At 37.9% G+C, this 19888-nt stretch overlaps 1 protein-coding gene across 18 annotated transcripts in view; it reads right to left on the bottom strand.

The window, feature by feature from the left end:
• The window catches only part of BAZ2B (bromodomain adjacent to zinc finger domain 2B), a 165869-nt gene that overhangs the window by 12805 nt on the left and 133176 nt on the right, over window positions 1–19888 (bottom strand). For all 18 annotated transcript variants that reach the window (XM_064450866.1, XM_064450867.1, XM_064450865.1 and 15 more), the window contains 7 exons: window positions 14534–14674; window positions 13501–13755; window positions 12524–12738; window positions 11034–11108; window positions 5527–5770; window positions 3487–3549; window positions 2149–2293 (listed from right to left, as the gene is read on the bottom strand). In XM_064450866.1, the coding sequence (XP_064306936.1) occupies window positions 2149–2293; window positions 3487–3549; window positions 5527–5770; window positions 11034–11108; window positions 12524–12738; window positions 13501–13755; window positions 14534–14674 (1138 nt within the window). The remainder of the gene's footprint in view (window positions 1–2148; window positions 2294–3486; window positions 3550–5526; window positions 5771–11033; window positions 11109–12523; window positions 12739–13500; window positions 13756–14533; window positions 14675–19888) is intronic.

Raw genomic sequence — 19888 nt, 5'->3', positions numbered from 1 at the left:
AACATTCTTGAAAGTCTAAAACTCTTTCAAGAGTTATGCAACATGACAACTGGGACTCTACAGACTGCTAAGCAGACAGATACAGTCAGACAGCTTAACATCTAAGCATCTTAAAGTACAACAGGCAGAAGGTGAATGCAAAACCCATTTTCTTCAAACATATGAGGTGCAAAAGATCTGTCTTTTATGAAAAGGAAAAGCATTTTTCTGTTCTCTTTGCTTCCCTAGTCTTTCTTAACTGTTTCTCTTCTACACCTATACTGACGTGTCAGCTTGGACTGTAAGTCTTAAGAAGTGTAAAATGGGATTGAAAAATGTCAGGGAAAGGGGAAGGAGGCAGAAAATCCAACATTACAACTTCTTAAATTATTTTCATCAGATACTGCAAGCGCAAATAAAAAAAGGTCCTGCTTACAGTTTACAGCCAGAACATCCATGAAAGTTTACTGGCCAGTTCTGGAAAATCCTGATTTCTACAAAGATAGTTCAATAAACAGAAGAATATCCCCTCCCATTAAAACTTCAAAATGTGTCCGGTGTTATGGTGTATGTCAAGATATACACAATGTGAGTATCAGCATAAGAACCAAAATGACTACACAAAGAGGGAAGGAGTATTTTTTAAATGGACAGATCATTCAACAGTTTATGTCTCGCATTTCCAATGTTTAGATAAAGGAATTAGGAGTGGGTAAACTGTAGAATTTACTGAAACAGGGCAAACAAACAGCTGAGGGGAAGGAGGAGTAGTTGAGAACTTAAGAACATGTCCATTTTTCCTATTCTGGGAGGTTAAACTTTCATTAAGACAATATATTTAAAAAACCATGGGTTTGCCCTGCAGTCGCAGGCTAAAACTTGTCTGGTTTTTGTTTGTTTGTTTTTAGTATCTTAAGACAGAATTATTTTCATTGTGTACCATTTCCAAAGCATTTGGTTAAAACGTAATAAATAAATTCGGGAAACAAAAATATAGGAACATAGGAAACATATATAGGAAAAAAAATAGGAAATAAAAGGAATGCAAGCAGTACAGTGTATGACAGTTCACCTTCTCTATCCAGCTATACTCATGTGCAAAACAGTTCCTAACACACAGCATAAAATAAGAACAGAAGACACAGATAAATTATCTTTTATGCTACCCATTTTAGAATGATAACTTGAAGATCAAGATTAGATTTAGGGAAGTCCTACAGCTTCATTCTGGGGCCAAAACAGGGCTCAGGTTTCATACCATGCTGTAACATTAGTTATTTGAATTAGATAGCTCTCCAGAATGACGGAATTCTCATTAGATCACGCAATTCTGATGTGTATCAGATTTTAATTTTTTTTTTTTTTTCATTTGAGGGGGGATATTGTGAGGGTAATGGGGTTTTGCTTCATCCGTATCAGAATTAGAAAGGATTCTTCTGTCGCCAAAATGAAGGCTTCTGTTTAAAAATTCTAATATCTATTAAAAGGTCAGATTAATACACATTTTCTGCATCTATCCAATTCGAAGTGTGTGAAAAACTCAATCACATTTAATATACAACTGTCACAACTACAAATTTACATTTTAATTTTAGCAAAAATAACTTCAGTATTTGCTGGACTGGAATAAAGATCAGCTGGTAAAATACAAAGAACTAAACCGTATTGTTCATTAGAAAACACAGTACTTCACAGTGTGAAAATAATTTTCATGTTTCTGCAGACATATATCAAATCTTCAAGCACAGAATAGTCTGTATATTTCCACAAATATAACAACTGATCGTGAAAATGATGTTTTCTGCATTCTGTGGTCATCCTAGTTTTCATACGCAGAGTTCACTGCCATAGGGAAATGTGAAATAGTTTAGAAAAGGCCAAGAAATATCCTATGTAGAAAAATATGAAAAAGCATAACATATAGAACTATATCAGCTGGAAACTTCCAAAATATTAATCCTCATTTCAAAGATATTAATGGATATTTCATAATCAGGGAGCATCAGAGAGCACCATATGAATAGAGAGGCCTGCTGACAGTAGCCTGTTTAGCCTCCGGCCAGAGGTCAAGCCTGAAGACCTTGCTGCACAAAATCACAGCCTACAAAGATGAGCAGTATGACTTGGCAAGTATGCCTTTGTGTGACATTACTCCTTTATGTTCCTTACCTTCACCACTTTCCATGCCTTCTACAAAAATACCACCACACTGGGGCAGAATCCAGTATCGGCGCCTGTAACGATCCTGACCAAACATCATTGAACGCAGACAGTGCGAAGCTTCAAATAACTTCTTTCTGTACTGGCTTTGTTGCTGTTTTAAAAAATGGAAAGCATTATAATTCAATAGGGGAAAAATTCGCTGTAACGGAAAACATTTCCTGACTGCCAGGCTGAACATAAGTTCAAGGGTCACATGAGGAGGCTCTCTTAGAGATTCCGTGCATATGTTACAGAATATTCTACTCACAATTGCTGCCTTGATGACTTTACTTACAGAGCTCCCTTTAAAAAATATAACTTTCTGGTTCAGCTTAAGTTTATCAGTCTTCATTTAAAAACACATTTTGCCATGGTAGGTCCTGTCTTTTTAACAGTGACTCTCACAGAACAATAGGATCAAAGATTTCATTGCACAAGGACAGCTGAAATCCTATCAATTATACAATAACAGCAACTGGTAAACAGAGCCCTTGTGACAACTGATACGGTAGCTCCTGATGGGAATCTAATGAGATATTTTAACTGGTTCATGAAAGAATGAGAACAACAGTGTCTGAAAATAAATTCTGTATTCAAACACAAACAGTTCTCTGAGGGGGGCCAACAGGAATTTCAGTTTGTTCATTCAATTCTTGCCCTGCCAAATTGACACTGCTGGAAGTCAGGTGAAGTTCTGGACTGCTCATTTACTGCAATTTGGAACATAAGAGAAGCCAAGAGGCGAAGTCTTAAACAACAAATTTTCTCATATGAAGAATAAAAACATGGGCCATGAATACCCATATCTACAGCACTCTCTCTCATTTATGTTTCTCTTCCTATTCCATTGTTTATTCTTTCAAAATCTGAAGCAAAGACAGCTCTCTATTGACTTGGAACACAGTTGCACAAATTAGCCAACTGCAGGCAGGAACGAGAACTGCAGTCATTTGTATAACGGAAAGTCATTGCTTCTCGTACACAAAATTTACCGTCACTTTCTAAGGTCAGTAAATAAGTCTATCAATTAGGTCTGGATAAAAATTATATTACTTTTTATTCTGAGATCAGAATACTATCAACAGCTTTCTAACTGTCTTTTGAGTCATACCGACTTCATGCTGCTAGACTAAACTCACAATTCAGGTGTGATGGACAGTAGCATCATTTGTATTTTCATGAAACAAAAGCTGATCCTTATTTCAATTTATAATAAGTTGAAGCACTGAAAATGATGGTTAACATTCTAACTCATGGCACCCAGTGATCAAATTTGTAGTATAACAAAGATAAACAACCTCTCACCTTTGTCAGTTTTTCAATCTGCTTCTCTAGTTCTTCAACACTTGCTGCCTGGTCGCCATCGTCCTATAATCACCAAATATACTGTCACACTGAATTTATTTCAGGATGAAAATCATACTACATCTTACTAATATTACAGTAAAAAGATTTAACAGAAAATGAAAGGCAAATTCTAAGTGTAAAAAAGTTAAAATTCTGTGCTTCTTCATTATATTTGACTAGGAACAATGTAACAGGAAAAAGGTGTATTTTGAACCTTTCCAAACCATCCCAGATGCATATGAAGGAGACACCTTGAGGCCAAATATTCGCTGAAAACAGTCTTTTACTGGAAGAAATAATTCAGTTTGTGCATAAACACTAAAGACTACAGGATTCAAACTTAGCTTCTATGAAGCTTTTTGGATATTCCAATTCATTTCTAAGTGTTTCATGTATGAAATAATGGAATCTGTCAAAATCTTATCAATCAGTCTTTGATCAGTGCACGCTTCCATTTTATTTCCATGTCTACAAGAAATTGCGGAGTTTGCTATAAAATTTCCAGTATTAATCTTGCTGATTTTCTGAAGAGGAATGCACCCATGATTAAGTCTACGGTTGCCTTCTTCTTGACACAGTTTAAAAATGAGAGTAATTTCTATAAAGAGAGTTTCAATTAAGTTCAAGAAAGTCTTTGGGGGATAAGAATAAGTTTCCAAAAGAATACAGCCAATGTCCTAGGAGCTCCCAGTCACCTGCACGATAAGGTACTGGTTTTGTATTTCTTGGCTCTGTGAAAGTGTACCAGAGTGAAGCCTTCTGAAATACCACACATAGCGTGAATGCAGTAGGACTTCTGATATATCACAAAATTAATCTCTCTACAGAAGTTACAGGACTTTTGTCTATGAACTGCCCAGTGCACCAAAATATGAGATTGTACTAAAGGGGAAAAGATTAAGGGACAGATATAAGATCAAATACGTAAATATTACTTGTTTTTAATTCTGAAGTATTAATTTCTAAGAACTTCATGCTATGCCTCTAAGGTATTCTCTTAAATTCATACACACTATAGTACTTGAAATAAATCCAGAATAATAGCACAAAGGTCTGTTCCTGCCCTAGAAACTAGTTGGGTTTCTAATGAGGAGTGTTTGCTAAGATTTGAGTTCACGCATCATGTTGTGCTCATCCATTGTTCAAGTGGCCATATCCACAGCACCCATAAAACCTTACTTTGAACTTTGATAACCTTGCATAAATGGTCATTTTCTGGCAAACAGTGCAACACCTAGTGCACTAAAGTGCAGCATTCAGTAATGCTTGTCTCTTTTATCAGGTTTCATCCAGTAGAGAATTCTAGAGTTCTACAGTGAATCTATCAGGTCTGTGGCCCTTCTATTTAAAAAAAAAAAATAATCTTTTGACTACTGTAGGCACAATTCAGCTCAACAAGCTAAAAAAGTTTCAGTGATCCTTCCTGTATCTTGCTGATATTGACTAGGAAAATTAATCATCTTGTGATCAAATATAGTCAGGCAGTTACTAACCTAGAAAAGTAATGAAAAAATACAAAAGAAGGTCACAGGCATGCTTTATAGTAGATGATGTTAAATGTAACTTTACACTTCTTTATAATTTTGTTCATTAATGAATGTCCTTTATTCCTCTCTAAGAGAAAACCAAAATTATGCTCATCTGCTAACAAAGCTGCCATTCTCTGGATGTGGTACAATCTTTCAGAATTTCAGAGGAATGAGCACTAAGTCAAAACAAGTAAGTGGGGGGAGGGGGGGCCCCAAACAAAAAACAACCAATCAACCAACCCCAAAAAACAAAACAACACATTACCAACCTATACTGTAATAGCTACCAAAAAAAGAAAAACGTACTCTGGAAAATAAACTTATTCCAAAAATGTTAAAATTTAGAGGTAAGTTACTCTTCCTTCCTTTTTACTGTGAGACTTTGGGGAAGCAGTGCCATATTGCAGAGAAACAGAAGGAAAACAAGCTTTAACTTAAATTAAGTTTCACTATACTTAAAATTCCCCACCTCATCCTCACAAACTTCTGCCTTTTTTCCTTTTTTATCTTCTTTGTCCTCTTCATCCTCATCATCCTCATCTGCCTGATCATCACTGTCATCATCATCATCATCATCGTAATCACTGTCCCCCCCCTTTCGTCTGCGTTTGCGGCCTGGTGTTGGTGTTTCCAAAGAGTGCTGTTCCTCTCCCACGTCACCACCTCCTGTAGCATCTCTTTTGCCAGTTTTCTTGGCATGAATGATTCTAAGCCTTGAAACACATGACAAGGAGTAAAATTACGGAGTATATCTGTAGCAGAAACATACTTTCAAACACATAGGAAGAAAGGTAAATCATACATTTTAGATTCAACTTAGCTTTTCTGTTCTAATATGACATTGTATTTTCTCAATATTTATTGCCATTAGTCAAAAGGAAAAATTCAGGTGAGTTATAACACCCCTTAAGCCTCTTACTCAGTTCTGAACAGAGTTTCTGTTTCACTTCACTTCACTTTCTGTTTCATTTCTTCAGAGGAAATGAAACACAAGAGGGATTTTGAAAAGTCAGGAAAGACAATTAGAAGAAAGAATCATTTCAACTTCCTCATCTTTTGTTTTATGCATTTAAGAATACGATCATAAAATACCTGTGTCTGAGGGGGGAGAAAAAAGGGAAAAATCCACAGTTGGAAGTACAAAACTACATTTGCATGGCAACAGCAAGGTTGGTTTAATTTTTTTTTCCCCATTTCAGATTTTATGCATTTTTAATTAATTATATATTATTTGACTTTAATCCTTTGGCTGATCTTTCTTCCCTAGGACATGCTTTCCTTTCTGAGAAATCTTAGCTATTTGTCAAACGTATATATTTTTACATGTTCCTTTTCTGGGTTAAGTATAGGCGGCCCATCCACCTTGGTAAAGACCAGTGATAATTGTCTTTTGCAGGAATGGTGACACGTAAACTACTAGGAGGTTACTCAAACTCTCATTTTTCCTTTTATGAAAGAAAAGGGAAACTTACATACCAGTAATTATGGTTGTAGTAGACCTTCTTCTTCTATAAAAACCCTATAAGACAAGATTCCACACAGCAAAAATTACAGTTCCACCTATCAGGGAGCTAGCAGGCAAACATGCTGAATCACAGGAGGTATAAATAGCCAGGCCTAGCCAGTCACTTATAATGCAGACCAAAAATGTAACTGACTTAGAAGAGATTCATAAACATGTGCAGAAAAGACAAAGATTTTGTAAGAGATGACTGGAAGAAGGTAGGATGGGAAAAGTAGAACAGTAACGACAAACACAATTACCAGTATGTAATTTTTCCTTGTCGTACTTCTCTCTCTTCCCATCCTACAAAACAATATTCCATACAGCAAGTGGCTACAAGTATGATGAGTGTTGTAGTGTAGAAGTACCGGCTTCTGAGCATACTGACAAATGTATCAGCCTTCTAAAATGCTGATAAACAAAGCCAGCACTCAACAGCACAGATTTAAATGAAGCTGTCACTGCTCAATTGGTAGCAGCACTTTTTAAAAAGATCATTAGCAAGAAATCATCAAGGGGACTTCTGTTTGCTTAAAAACAGTTGGGATTTGGGAGTTTTGCGTGTTTTGGGGCAGAGAGGGCAGGGAGGGGGGGATTATTTTTTTTTTTTTTAAATGCAGTGGTTAATCCACTGGAGAATTCAGAAAGTTTTACACTTTTATTTTTTCCCAGTACAAATGGATTTTTAGCTATTTTGGCAATTTTAAATATTTTTTTATTTAAAAAAAAAGAATCTCAAGCCTTCCAGTGAATTTGGAAGCAAGTAACATTTTCAGGTCTGGTGCAAAAAGCCTTAGTCTCACTGAGTATCAGTACTACTCAGGCTTCCATTAGGTTTTTAGAAAAAAAACTTTCTTTTTATGATGATAACTTCAAACCATCAAATCCTCTTCATCTGGACTGGAAATTCCTGCCTATACACAGGAATTAACTATCAAAGAAAGCCACTAATCAATGATTGGACAGACTGCTCTGTGACTGGACCATTTTAAAGACAAATTAGACTAAGATAATCTTGAAGACAATTCAATAATAAAACTGGCAGGTAGAAGTTCAACAACCAGCAAACCTCTTTCATATACCTAAAAGAAACGAGAAGAAGCAAAAAAAGCTACTTTTGCTGAAAGCAAAAATAGAGATGTAATGCTGTCAAGCACTAAAGGAAGCCTGCATGACACAATAAGTTATAAGGATGGAAATGAATCAAAGATGCTCTCTTTTAATAGCACCATAAGCACAAGAAGGCAGCAGTCTGTATCCAAAGTCGCATAGAGGCAGAAACCAATGAGAGCATAACTTTAAAAATGTTCAGGTATTTCAATAGGTAGCATGATTTTCCTGCTGCTACCTAGACACATGGCTCACCAAGACAAGAAAAACTTCACTCAGAAAACTGTTTCATCTTTTCCGCTTTCAGGTATATACCAAAACCACATCTGCAACTGCTGAGAGAATTATCAAGTCTATTGGCTTATAAAAAGAGTGGGTGGCCCATCAGATAATCAGATGTGTGACTTAAGCCTTCTCTGATCTAATCTGTAATGTTTACTAGGTCATAGAAGGAAAATTCACCTTTGACTTAATTTTCATGCCTTCCTCATAATTTTTGCACATACATATTAAGTAGTAGCAAAGCAAAGAAATTCTGAACTTCGCACTTTTACCATATTTCAGCTTGGGTTTCAAAAAATGGAAGTTTCCTAAATCAGCATTACCACCTCCTACCCAAACTCAGGATATAATTTCTCCCCTCACATAACACTCCTTTTGAATATACCATCATCATTTACAGTTGAGGTAGCCTCACTGGAAAGAAATTAACTTACAGGGAGTATGCCGTAATACTGGCATGTTAAAAAGAACACTGTTGTAGTGAAAAACCTTGTTCTGCAGTATTCCAAGTCTTGTGAGGAAACAGATGGTACCCCATCCTTCAAGTAGCTATATTTCATTTTTATTCCCTTTTATACTTATCAAGCTACAAAAGAGAAGTCAAGGAGAAGACATGTAATGGAAAAGGAGATGCTGATATTATGATTATCTAGTTAAAAAACAGCTGAACCATCTCAGGTGCAACAGCCTTCCAACTATAGTTGTGATACAGAAAGCACAAAGAAAAACGAATTGATTGTATGAGACAGGCACCTTTACAAAAATTGTGATATCAAGATTCACATCTAAATGTGATAGAGAAGGAATTAGACGCAACCTCCCACTGACCATCAGCCCAGCAGGAACAGTCCACATCCAGGAACTGTGTTCAGTATCCTTGGGGGGGTGGGTGGGGTGGGGAGAGGCGGGGGAAAGCATCCCTATAGGCTTTTAGGCAATAATTTGTTTTTCCAACCTGGGATTTTAATGCTGCTTTTTTGTATCTTACAAACACAAGTTTTCATATTATTTCCCGCCCCCCCCCCCCCCCCCCCGCCCCCGCTACTCAGCTGAGGAGCTAATCTAATAAAAAATGACAATGTAAGCACACACACACACAAAAAATCACCTAGTGAAAACATCTGATACAGTTAGAATCTTTTCTCATCACGGTAGGATATACTTCAAGACAGTCCGGATATAGCGGTAGGAAGATTTACAACAACAAACACTGGCAAACCAGGCTGAGATGAAATAAACCCATTTCTCTGCATCCATTATTCTACCACCATATACTTCCCATGCATAATTGGCTTGTGTTGAGTGTCATGCAAAGTTCTGTATGCATATGAAAAGAGTACACATCCATTGATCCCATGGCGAGTAGTCAAGAAACAAGATATTCCTATACAAAACTGTTTGGGATTGGGATGCTTAAAAACTAGAGCAGGCTTTGAAATGGATGGGGAAGATAACGTGCATAAGAATGAAGTCCAAAAGAGGAAAAAAAGACCAAACAGAAGACTGAAATGGACAGATTTCTTTACAGAGAAGCCCCAGAACAGTTCTAAGAGTTTACGGAAAACACCAATTGACATAATAAAGAAGAAAACATTGTTTAAAATTGCTCAAAGAAGGCTCTTCTAAAAAACCTCTTCGAGCTCATCAGACAAACAGTGGAAAGTCCAAAGATTTTGAACCAAAGATGAAAGAGATTAATCCAAGTCCAGGAATTCAAAGAAGTGGAAGAACAACATTTCTGAGCAGTCACATGATACTTACGCTCAAAAATATGGACAGCACTACTGGGGCCCAAAATCCACACATGAGGGGAAAACACAAGAAATAGAGAAATGGTTGTAGAAAGCAAGAGGGGCTTGGGACTTCAGGGTATTATGCCCACTATTTTAAAGGGAAGAAAAGAGAGATCATGAGGAAAAGGGAGGATCCTACATCTACAAGTACTTACAGTTTGATGGAGGGAGAGAAAGACTAAGCAGTCCATAAGGAGACAAGGACAGGTAAGGGTCCCATTCCACTAATGCACAGTTGGCTACATCAGAACTTCAGAAACACTTTTTAAACTATATCCCATAGAAGGGATACAGATGAAGACAGGAAAAGGTATTTGGATTGTACTAAAAGATAAAATATAGTAACCCTGTGCAGACTAGGATCTGCAGTATTAGTAGAGAATGTTTTTATTGGTCTAATTTTTTCCTCTACCTCCCTCTTCTCCTTCTTCTTTACTTCTTTCCTTCTTCCTTCTGAGATATATTAAAGGGAAAAAAGGGAGACATAAGATTAGAAACACAAGTACCTAAAGCAAGGACTAAGAAAGGATTCACTGTTCCTAGCAAGAGGTAAAGATGACTAAGAAAAAAAAAAATGAAAGCAGAGTCTGGCTATGTATTTTTACCCCCTGTGATTCATGAACTTTATGCCTTCTAGGTTCCTGGTAGTTGGAGCCATTGTGCTTGCTGTATGGAATTTTGTCTTGTAGAATGGGAGAACAGTGGATATGAATCTGACAACCCTTAAAAAGTCCCAATTTTACCTTAAATAAAAATGTAAAAATATCTCCGAGTTTGCATTCTACGTATGATCCCTAGCTATAGGGAACAATGCAATACTGACAGATGGAAAACACTAAGATAACATAATATAAATTAGCAGAATTCAATTGGTAATTGTTGTACGAAAATCATGTCTTCTTGAAACACCTTTCAGAATGAACACTGGTAATTCTGGTAGGTCCAAATAAACTTCGATAATGTCAATAGCGATTTGACAGCTCCTGTAAATATTCCAATAAAAATTTTTTACTTTTTCCAAAGAACACAAAATGGATTTGACTGTGCTCTAATTTTGAGGGACACTAACCCTCTGAATCTAATACATCTTTAATAGATTGTAAAAGACTGGCGCCGAGCCATTCTAAATCCACATCCATCTTAATTAAGCAGTTCAGTTACTAAGATCTTGGTAAACCTGTAATTGTACCAGCTAATTTTGTCTTAGAACCAATTGCCTATATAGCAGCATATCTGAGCAAATGCAAAAAAGCAATATATTGTAAAAGTTAAGGAAACGAAACTTACTTCCGAAGTTTGCCTTCAACCATCCATTTATCTCTCCTTAAGTTTGACATATAATCAATGTTTTTATCAATCTCACTGTCAAAGACAAAATAATCCATTAACTGTGAATTTACATATCTTTTTCTGACAGACATTTGTGTACAGATACTTTGTCTCAAAGAACTATCTTGGAGATACGTTTAAAATTCAAAATAAGTAATATTAAAGCTAGGAAATTCCAATACGAGGAATGCTGATGTAGCCTACTGCTGCACCTATGTCAGGCAGTCTTTTTTTACAGTATCACGTAAGCTTTCTTTCCGTAAGAAGCATGTCATTCAAAGAATCTCATGTTTCTTTCCATAGTTCTAATTCAATGTCAAGCCTCCAGATGTATTTGCCACAAAGCACCTAGCCCTGCACTGAAAACAAAGTTAGCACTGGTACATCTATGGTATTCTAACTAGGACCCTTGGGATCTACAAACTAACGTTCACTTTTCACTGCAGAAATTGAAGAATCAAAAAAAGTGTTTCAGTACAATGACCATCCGCAAGCCCACGTCTAAGACATCTCATCTTCAACATTTGAGCAGGTTATAGTTGTTTGTATGATGAAAATACAGAAACTCAAGTTACGAAAGGTCATTTCTACAAATCTGACTTACAAGTTGGTCATCTGCAATAAGATAGTTTTTTGCTATGATGAACTGGATTAGTACCCATGAACTCTCTTGCCCAGTGCATGCACAGCACACTTGCACTGCCCACTTCTGCTGTTTTTCAGCTTTGGAAAATATGAAGCATCTCCTTCTTTCTTGCCCTATGCAACCCTGATTCACTTTTGCAGCACAATATATATACCAAAACCAGCAGAATTCACCAGGAAACAAAATAGCACTCATTTAGGTGATAGAAGGCTTCACCACAGCAAGTGTGTACAGGGAGGTACAGGTATCCCAAAGACTGGCATTTCCTAAGTTTTTATTGCATATTGCTGGGTTTTAAAATGTTGTTTAACATAGATATTTTTTTTAAATTGTGAAATGTTATACATTACTGACCACAAATGAAGTACACACTTCCTTGAATTACTACCATGACAAACCAGGCGTGCCACCTCAGCTTATGACCCTAGTTACAGTATGTAGACAAAAGAGGTCTTAAAAAACAAAAAGAAACAAAAGGGAAAACAGAGTACTGCAAAGGCCTCATATGACTCTTCTAAATCACTCCCTAGAATACCTAGTAAGTTTTTTTGTAATTAACCCTCATCTTTTACTCTGTGAAATTTTGGTGCAAGCTTTGAAAACAAACTTATGGACCAAACATGGAAAAGTTCTACTCTTCCATCATAATTACATAAAGGTTAGAAGCAGTAACAGCAAATTTCAGCTCACATTGCAAGAACATCAGGAACTCTCCTATAACATAACACAGCATATACAGCATTTTTTAACTATAACATTTATATAATTTTATTTTTACAGACTTCTTGGCGGAAAATCTTACCTTACTACACTTTTGCTGCATGCTAACTCATTGACAAGAAAAGCAAGTACTGATGCTTTCTGAGCTGGAGTATGTGCCTGAAAAGCTTTTGTCTTCAAGCTCTCCGTCAGCTCAGTTTGCCCACAGTGAGCCTCCATGAATATCTGCAGAATCTCAGAGACATTATCTCGATTGATACCAACATTCAGCAAGTGTTCCCCAAGAATAGTTTTAGCCTAAAAAGAATAAAGATGTTTCAAACAACCACATTTAAAAATATTATTTTCCTCTGCAGGCTATATTATTGTTTATAAAACAGTTAGGTGAGGTTTGTTTACATTTTTACATAAGGACTTTAATTAGGATTTTTCTTTAAAACTATTCAAATCTTGAATACAGTAACAAATTAGAATGCTTTTTAGTTTTTAGCAGCAGAGGTAATATTAGTATTAATGAAATAGGTTAAATAAAAAAAGACATGGTCTAACTGGAACTTGATGAATATTGTTTTGTACAATCACGCTACGTGAAGTTCTAGAATAGAAAAGAGCTACGCTGGCTTGAAAAAGAAGGATAATAAGGAAGACAGTCATGAATGAATCAGGGTTTTGATGAAGTGATGTAGAGAGCAGACTTCGGAGGAAGAAATGGCAAGTTTCACTGAGAGCATAACATGAGGGTAAGAATGAAAGGGGGTCGGTGGGAGGAGGAAGAGTTAAAAGACGTGGCCACAGATGTGATAGTGCCCTACAAGACGTTCAAATAAAAACAGAGGAGGGTAGAGAAAATGCCCAGAAATATAGCACTTCTGGAAAATGGGAAGGCTGACAGGGCACAGAAAGTCTTTGAGTAATATTAGAACAGTGACACCGAAGAGAAAAATTACGAAAGAGAATGGAAATCCAAATCAGAGAGGTGTCAAAGATACGTTATGAAGAATGTATTAATGAAGATAGGGTGTTTACTACAGGGTGGTTTGTTTCCTTCTTTTTCTTTACCTTATATCCTGTAACAAGTCCTGGATCACAAACAGTGGCAGAGACAAGCTTTACAAGCAAGTCTTGTACTTCTCCCGTGCTGTCCCCTATGTTTAGCAAGCCCTCTTGAAGAACGCTGAGGGAAGGGACATCCACATTCACATCAAAACCAAGAACTTTACCAAAGTTACGCAGGAACTGCACTACCATGAGACAATCTGAAAATGTGCTTCCATCAAGAACGAGGCCTGGGATGCGAGGCAACTCTGGCAAAGGCTGAAAAGTAAAGAAAAACCATGACAGATTCAGTAGTATATTTCAAAAGAAACCTTTTTTGGTACTTGCTAGGGGAATCAGCTGATACTTCCTTATGTCCTAGAACATGACAGTGCTAAAAGGTAAAGGCTATAGAGAAGCTGCCCCCACCCCTGCCATCCCGTCCAGTAAATTTATTATATATAGCTGAAACACATTCACCTTTTCACATATTATAGGAGACAAGAGATTAATAAATACTTACTTTTTAACCAGGAGACACTCTCAGGCTTTATTCTGAGCTAAAATGCTATAAAAGGTGGTGCAAAAATACTTGGGGGACATAGGGAGGGTACTTCCCTGGAACAGAGAGGGCTTGAACCTGAGGTATGTCAAGTCCTGAAGGACAAAAACTAAAAACACGGAAGACTGGGAGAGTAATTTTTTTTTTTAAGTAACAGCTTTGAATAGTTGCACATATGAGGAAATCTCTATCTAGTGCCTGTGTACTGAGACACAATAAATATTCCTGCTGTAAAAATAACTCATTTTTTTTGAAGCAAGCTTGCAAGTGCTTTTGGGGAAGCAGGCCACTTTTAAACAAAATGCTTTTAATTAACTAAACACATGTTACTTCAGTGTTTGTAGTATCCTTTATTTGTATATATCTCAAATAGATATTAAATTCTCTAGACCAAAACTTGAATTTGGGAGTGGCTGCAAAAAAATAAAGTTATTGTCACAATGGCAAAATACAGAAACAAGGGACAAGAAAAAAAGTTTACATTATTATGATTACCTTCTGGTCTGCTAAGCACATATCTTCGTTAGGCTTCTTTAGCTCCTTTGCCATTTCTAATTCCAACCTTCGCTGTTCCAGTTTACGTTCTTTATTTAATCTTTTTTCATCACGTTTCTCTTGCTTTAACCGCTCTTTTTCCTTAAATAGAATTAAAAGGGCAGATAAAACACACATATTATACCTACAATGGAACACTCTAAGAATCTGAAAAGCACTACTTATGTAATCTTAATAATTTCCACAGCAATTAAGGAACCTGCATTCAAGTAAAGGGAAGGAGGAAACTACAGAAATAGAACAGAATCATTGAATCTGTGAGCACGTTTTTTCTCTCCTGTCCACATGGAAATGGGTATTGAGTATGTCTACACCGAAAGATTCTTTGGAGTACGACTTCAGAAAGATGACTGAGTGAAAATATGGTAAAAAGCTACCGTACATACAAGGCATCTGATTTTAAAGGCCCCACTTACAAACTAGTATCATGAATATGCCTCTGCTAAAGCAGAGACAACTCAAGAAAGCAGTAGTTGGGAAGGCCTCTCTGGACAACACATGGTTTAAAAGTTCCCAAAATACATAAACTGGATATGAACAGTTTATAAAACACAACCAACTTCTTCAACACACATAGCTTCTGGCCTTGAAATACCATCCCCTTAGCATGCAACCTGAAAACTGAGGTCGTTAATATCTTATTCAGTACGACAAGAACACAGGGATAACAAAGTGAGAAGCCAAGCATCTATTACTTCTCTCTTCCAACACACCCTACACTGATGTCACAGAGGATACTATACTAACTATATCTCTCTAACCTGCTAAGACTGACTGAATTTGGAGGTCCAATTGCCTTTCCCACCCGACTCCAGGCATTCTGCTATCACACGCCCAGCGTTGATATGCTGGCCTGCCTACACAATTCATAACATACCTCTGTGCAACCGGTATCTAATGCAATATATCAAGTAAGGAACCGCGTACGGAATCTGCCATACAGCAATGCTACCTCTTTAGATCGCAGAATTCTGTGCATATACATAAACGCGCACGTGTGTGTGTCTGGGTGTGTCATGACCTAAGAATCTGATACAATGTAAAGGTGAAGACATTGTACGCACTTCTTACCTGAGGGCACAGAAGGGCTAAAGAACCAAGCTAAGCTGATTGATATTCAGAATGAAGTGGTCACCTTAATCTCTTCAGCTTACTACTACCAAATTTTGCATAAATGAGAGTATGGGCTATAACTGTAAGTCAGGACTCAGCTGCATTTGTAGAACAGCATTAACTGCTGACTTTGCTATATAGTTCTGTCACATCCCATGACTTTTTATCCTTTCTTTTGATTCCATACTGAGTATTACTAGACCACGGTGGCTAAACACTATGACTGCACAGAGCAGTTGATAATGATCTGTACTACTATAGTCTTTAAGGGATTTTAGGCAAGACAGAGCATGGAATTGGACACAAAGAACACGTTTGGACCAGCAATCCTACACCAGCAGAAAAAAAAGCAGTCACGTACATAAATGCCCACGTGCCCAACTGCTGCTTTGCAGCTGTGTAAGCGTCCTCTGACAACACGGGCCCTCGTGCCTGTGATGATTTCGTAAGGGGCACACTGATAATTCATGTTTTCCTCCCTTTATCAGCATACATCTTGTATTGAAAATCACAATACACTAAAGCAGCACACAAAATCCATTATTTTAAAATGGAAAATACTCCGCGACTTGCCTTTTTAAATGATTCATTGCCATTTATCTTAACCTACATAAAGGTCTCAAAGCCAACTGGCATTTCCTACAACTTGGTTTTGACAACTGTAAACATTCTATCCCAGAAGAAAACAAAAGTACATATGGATATTTAAGTGGCAATGTATTAATTTGCAGTTATGATTGAAAATGCAAACCTTAACCATGCAAAGTTTCTGAGTGTATTTAGAGATTACTTTTACTGGCTGCAATAAACATTTACTACTCTAGTTCTATTTTAGAAATAATATAACTACAGCACTGGATCAGACTATACAACCATTTAGCCCAGATTTCCAGCAGTGGATCAGGTGCATAGGGTATCATCTCTACTCAGTGCTGATGAGTCTATATCTGAAACAGTGTCCAGTCTTGAGTCCTCCACCTCAAAAAGGATGTGGAGAACATGGAGAGGCTAACCGTGTTTTTAAAACAGAACATACTTGTTTTTTAAAATCACATCTATCCCTGATTTATGGTTGCTGTGGAAAAAACATCTTCAGATTAGTCAGCTCTTAGTAGCTTTATATGCACAATTGTAACTGTCACTACTTACCAGAATGATATAGGTCAGAAACAGATTCCTGATTTTAATTTAGGAAAATATTATCAACAGAACTGCCATTATTTTCCTTTCCAGTTTGTATTACAGGGTACTACTAGGAAGATCAGAAACAACTCAATGTAACTTTTTAACAAAGATTAATCATAGAATCATCAAATATCTTGAGTTGGAACGTTGAGTCCAACCCCCTGGTCCTCACATGACTACCTAGAACTAAACCATATGACTACAAGAGTTGTCCAGATGCTCCTTGAACTCTGACAGGCTTGGTGCCCTGACCACGTCCCGGAGAGCCTGTTCCAGTGATCGACCACCCTCTCAGTAAGAGCATTTTCTATTGTCCAACCAGAACTTCCTGACACAGCTTCATTCCACTTCCTATCGCTGGCCGCCAGAGAGAGGAGATCAGCACCTCCCCCTTTGCTGCCCACCTTGAGGAAGTTGCAAACTGCGATGAGGGCAACCCTCAGCCTTCTCTTCTCTAAGCTGAGCAAACCAAGCGGCCTCAGCCACGTCTCATTAGGTCTTGCCCTCGAGACCCTCCACCATCTTGGTCTTCCTCCTCTGGACACACTAACAGTTTGATGCCCAAACTGCACACGGTACTTGAGGTGGGGCCGCACCAAGGCGGTGTAGACAGTCACCCCCATTGACCAGCTAGCGAGGCTATGCTTCATGCACCCCAGGACGTGGTTGGCTCTTCTGGCTACCAGGGCACACTGTTGACCCATATTCAATTTGCCATCAATCCAAACCCCCAGATCTCTCCGCAGGGCTGCCCTCCAGCCTCTCGTCCCCCAGTTTGTATGTATAAACAGGATTACCCCATCCTGGGTGGAGAATCTGACACTTGCTCTTGTTAAATTTCATATGGCTGGTGATTGCCCAGCTCTCTAGTCTGTCCAGGTTTCTCTGTAAGGCCTCTCTACCCTCAAGGGAGTCCACAGCTCCTCCGAGTTTAGTATTGTCAGCAAACTTAAAGTACATTGAACTCCTGCAACCAGACCATCTAGAAAAACATTAAAGAGCACTGGCCCTAACACTGAGCTCTTGGGAACCACACTGGTGGCTGGCTGCCAGCCTGATGTATACCAATTTATTAAAACTATTTGAGCCCGACCTGTCAGCTCAACATGTTCACCCAACATATTATGCATTTGTCTAGCTGTGTGCTGCACATGTTGTCCAGAAGGATACTACGAGAGACATTATCAAAATCTTTGCTGAAAATAAAAAAATTCCACAATTACTAGCTTCCCTTGGTCAACTAGATGGGTGACCTTGTCATAAAAGGAAAGTAAGTTGGTTAAGCAGGACTTTCCCCTCATAAACCCATGCTGGCTATGACCAATGACTGCATTGTCTCGCAAGGGTTTTTCAATAACTCCCAGAATAACCTTCTCCATAATTTTACCAGGCACTGAAGTGAGACTAACAGGCTGGTAATTATCAGTGCCTTCCTTCTTAACCATCTTGAAAACTGGGACAATATTCACCAGCTTCCAGTTGACTGGAACCTCCCAGATTCCAAAGACCATTGACAAATAATGGAAAGAGGTCCCACAATAACATCAGCCAGCTCTTTCAGTACTTTGGGATGAAACACATCAGGCCCCATAGCACACCCAGCTGGAGCATCCAGTCTCCAACATGTTCAGATTGGGCTGGATGTCTCGCCCAGTTAAGGTCTTCGAACACAGGGCTCCAGGGGTCCCAGGACCCGTCATCAGTGTTGAAGGCAAAGGCATTAACTGTACCTGCTTTTTCCACATCCTTATTTCTGAGGTGACAACCTCATCAAGTAATGAACCAATGTTATTTCTAATCCTGGTGTTGCCGTTAACATATTTTTAAAAAGCCCTTTTTGTTGTCCTTGACAGTAGTGGCCAGCATGAACTCTAACTGAGCTTTGCCTACGTGAGTTTTCTCACTACACTGGTGAACAGCATCCCAACAGCCCTCCCATGTTGCCTGTCCTTGCTTCCAATATCCATACAATTTTCTTCTCCACCTAAGTTCTAGATGAAGATCCCCGCTCAGCCAAGCTAGCCTGCTGCCCCGCTTGCTTGAATTCCCACACATTGGAATTGCCTGCTCCTGTGCTCTTAAGGGAAGGCTCTTAAAAACTGACCAGGATTCACGGACCCCAATACTTTCAAAAGCAGATTCCCAGGGGACCGTATTAGCTAGCTCCTTCAGCAGCCCAAAGCCTGCTCTCCCCATATCCAGGGTCGAAGTTTTGCTGGTGGTTCTTCTCCTATCACCAACGATTTGAAACTCAACTACTTCATGGTCACTGTGACCAAGAAAGCCACCAATCACCACTTCACCCACAAGTTCCTCTCTGTTTACAAACAAGAAATCTAGGAGGGCTCCTTTCCGAGTCAGCTTAAGAGTTAATCCTAAAATTCTTCCTTGCACTGAAGTGTTATTTAATTTTTCTTTGTTTTGGTCTGTCATTTTCATTTAAATTCACAAACATATCTAAGAGAAAAGTTTTAACAATTTCTTTGACAACTAGATGCTATAACAATGGTTGTTTTACTTCAGTCTCTTAGCTATCTGTACTTTATTTATAAAAGTCTTGGGATATAGAGCTAAAATAAAATAAAAAAGTCTTCAGGATATACAGAAATATATAAAAAGTAAAATAAAAAAGGTGAGCAATTATGTTTCAGCATCGATAGTCCCCATTAAGGTAATACCAGGGTTAAAACTGAAGACAGCCTCAGGATTAATTAAGATGTAAATTAGTTTATCATGGTCTAATAAAAGTTTCATCAATCATACTGTACAGCTCTGGCTTTACCATCAATGCTATTCCATCATGCACTTTTTTGATATATTTTTTTTTTAACCATCTAAAATGCAATATAAACTACTATATTATTTCAAACCAATGAAGCTAAAGCTGGTAACATTTCATTTACTGCAGTGTAACCTGAATAAGCAGGATGTGGTATTCCTGTAAGAGAGGCTTTTGCTCAAGCTACCTCAGTCATGAACATAAGCAATGTGGATACA

The sequence above is a fragment of the Phalacrocorax carbo genome, chromosome 5, assembly GCF_963921805.1.
Source record: "Phalacrocorax carbo chromosome 5, bPhaCar2.1, whole genome shotgun sequence".
Classification (NCBI taxonomy): domain Eukaryota; kingdom Metazoa; phylum Chordata; class Aves; order Suliformes; family Phalacrocoracidae; genus Phalacrocorax; species Phalacrocorax carbo.
Note: the sequence above shows the minus strand (reverse complement) of the source record. Positions and strands in the feature narration are given on the sequence as shown.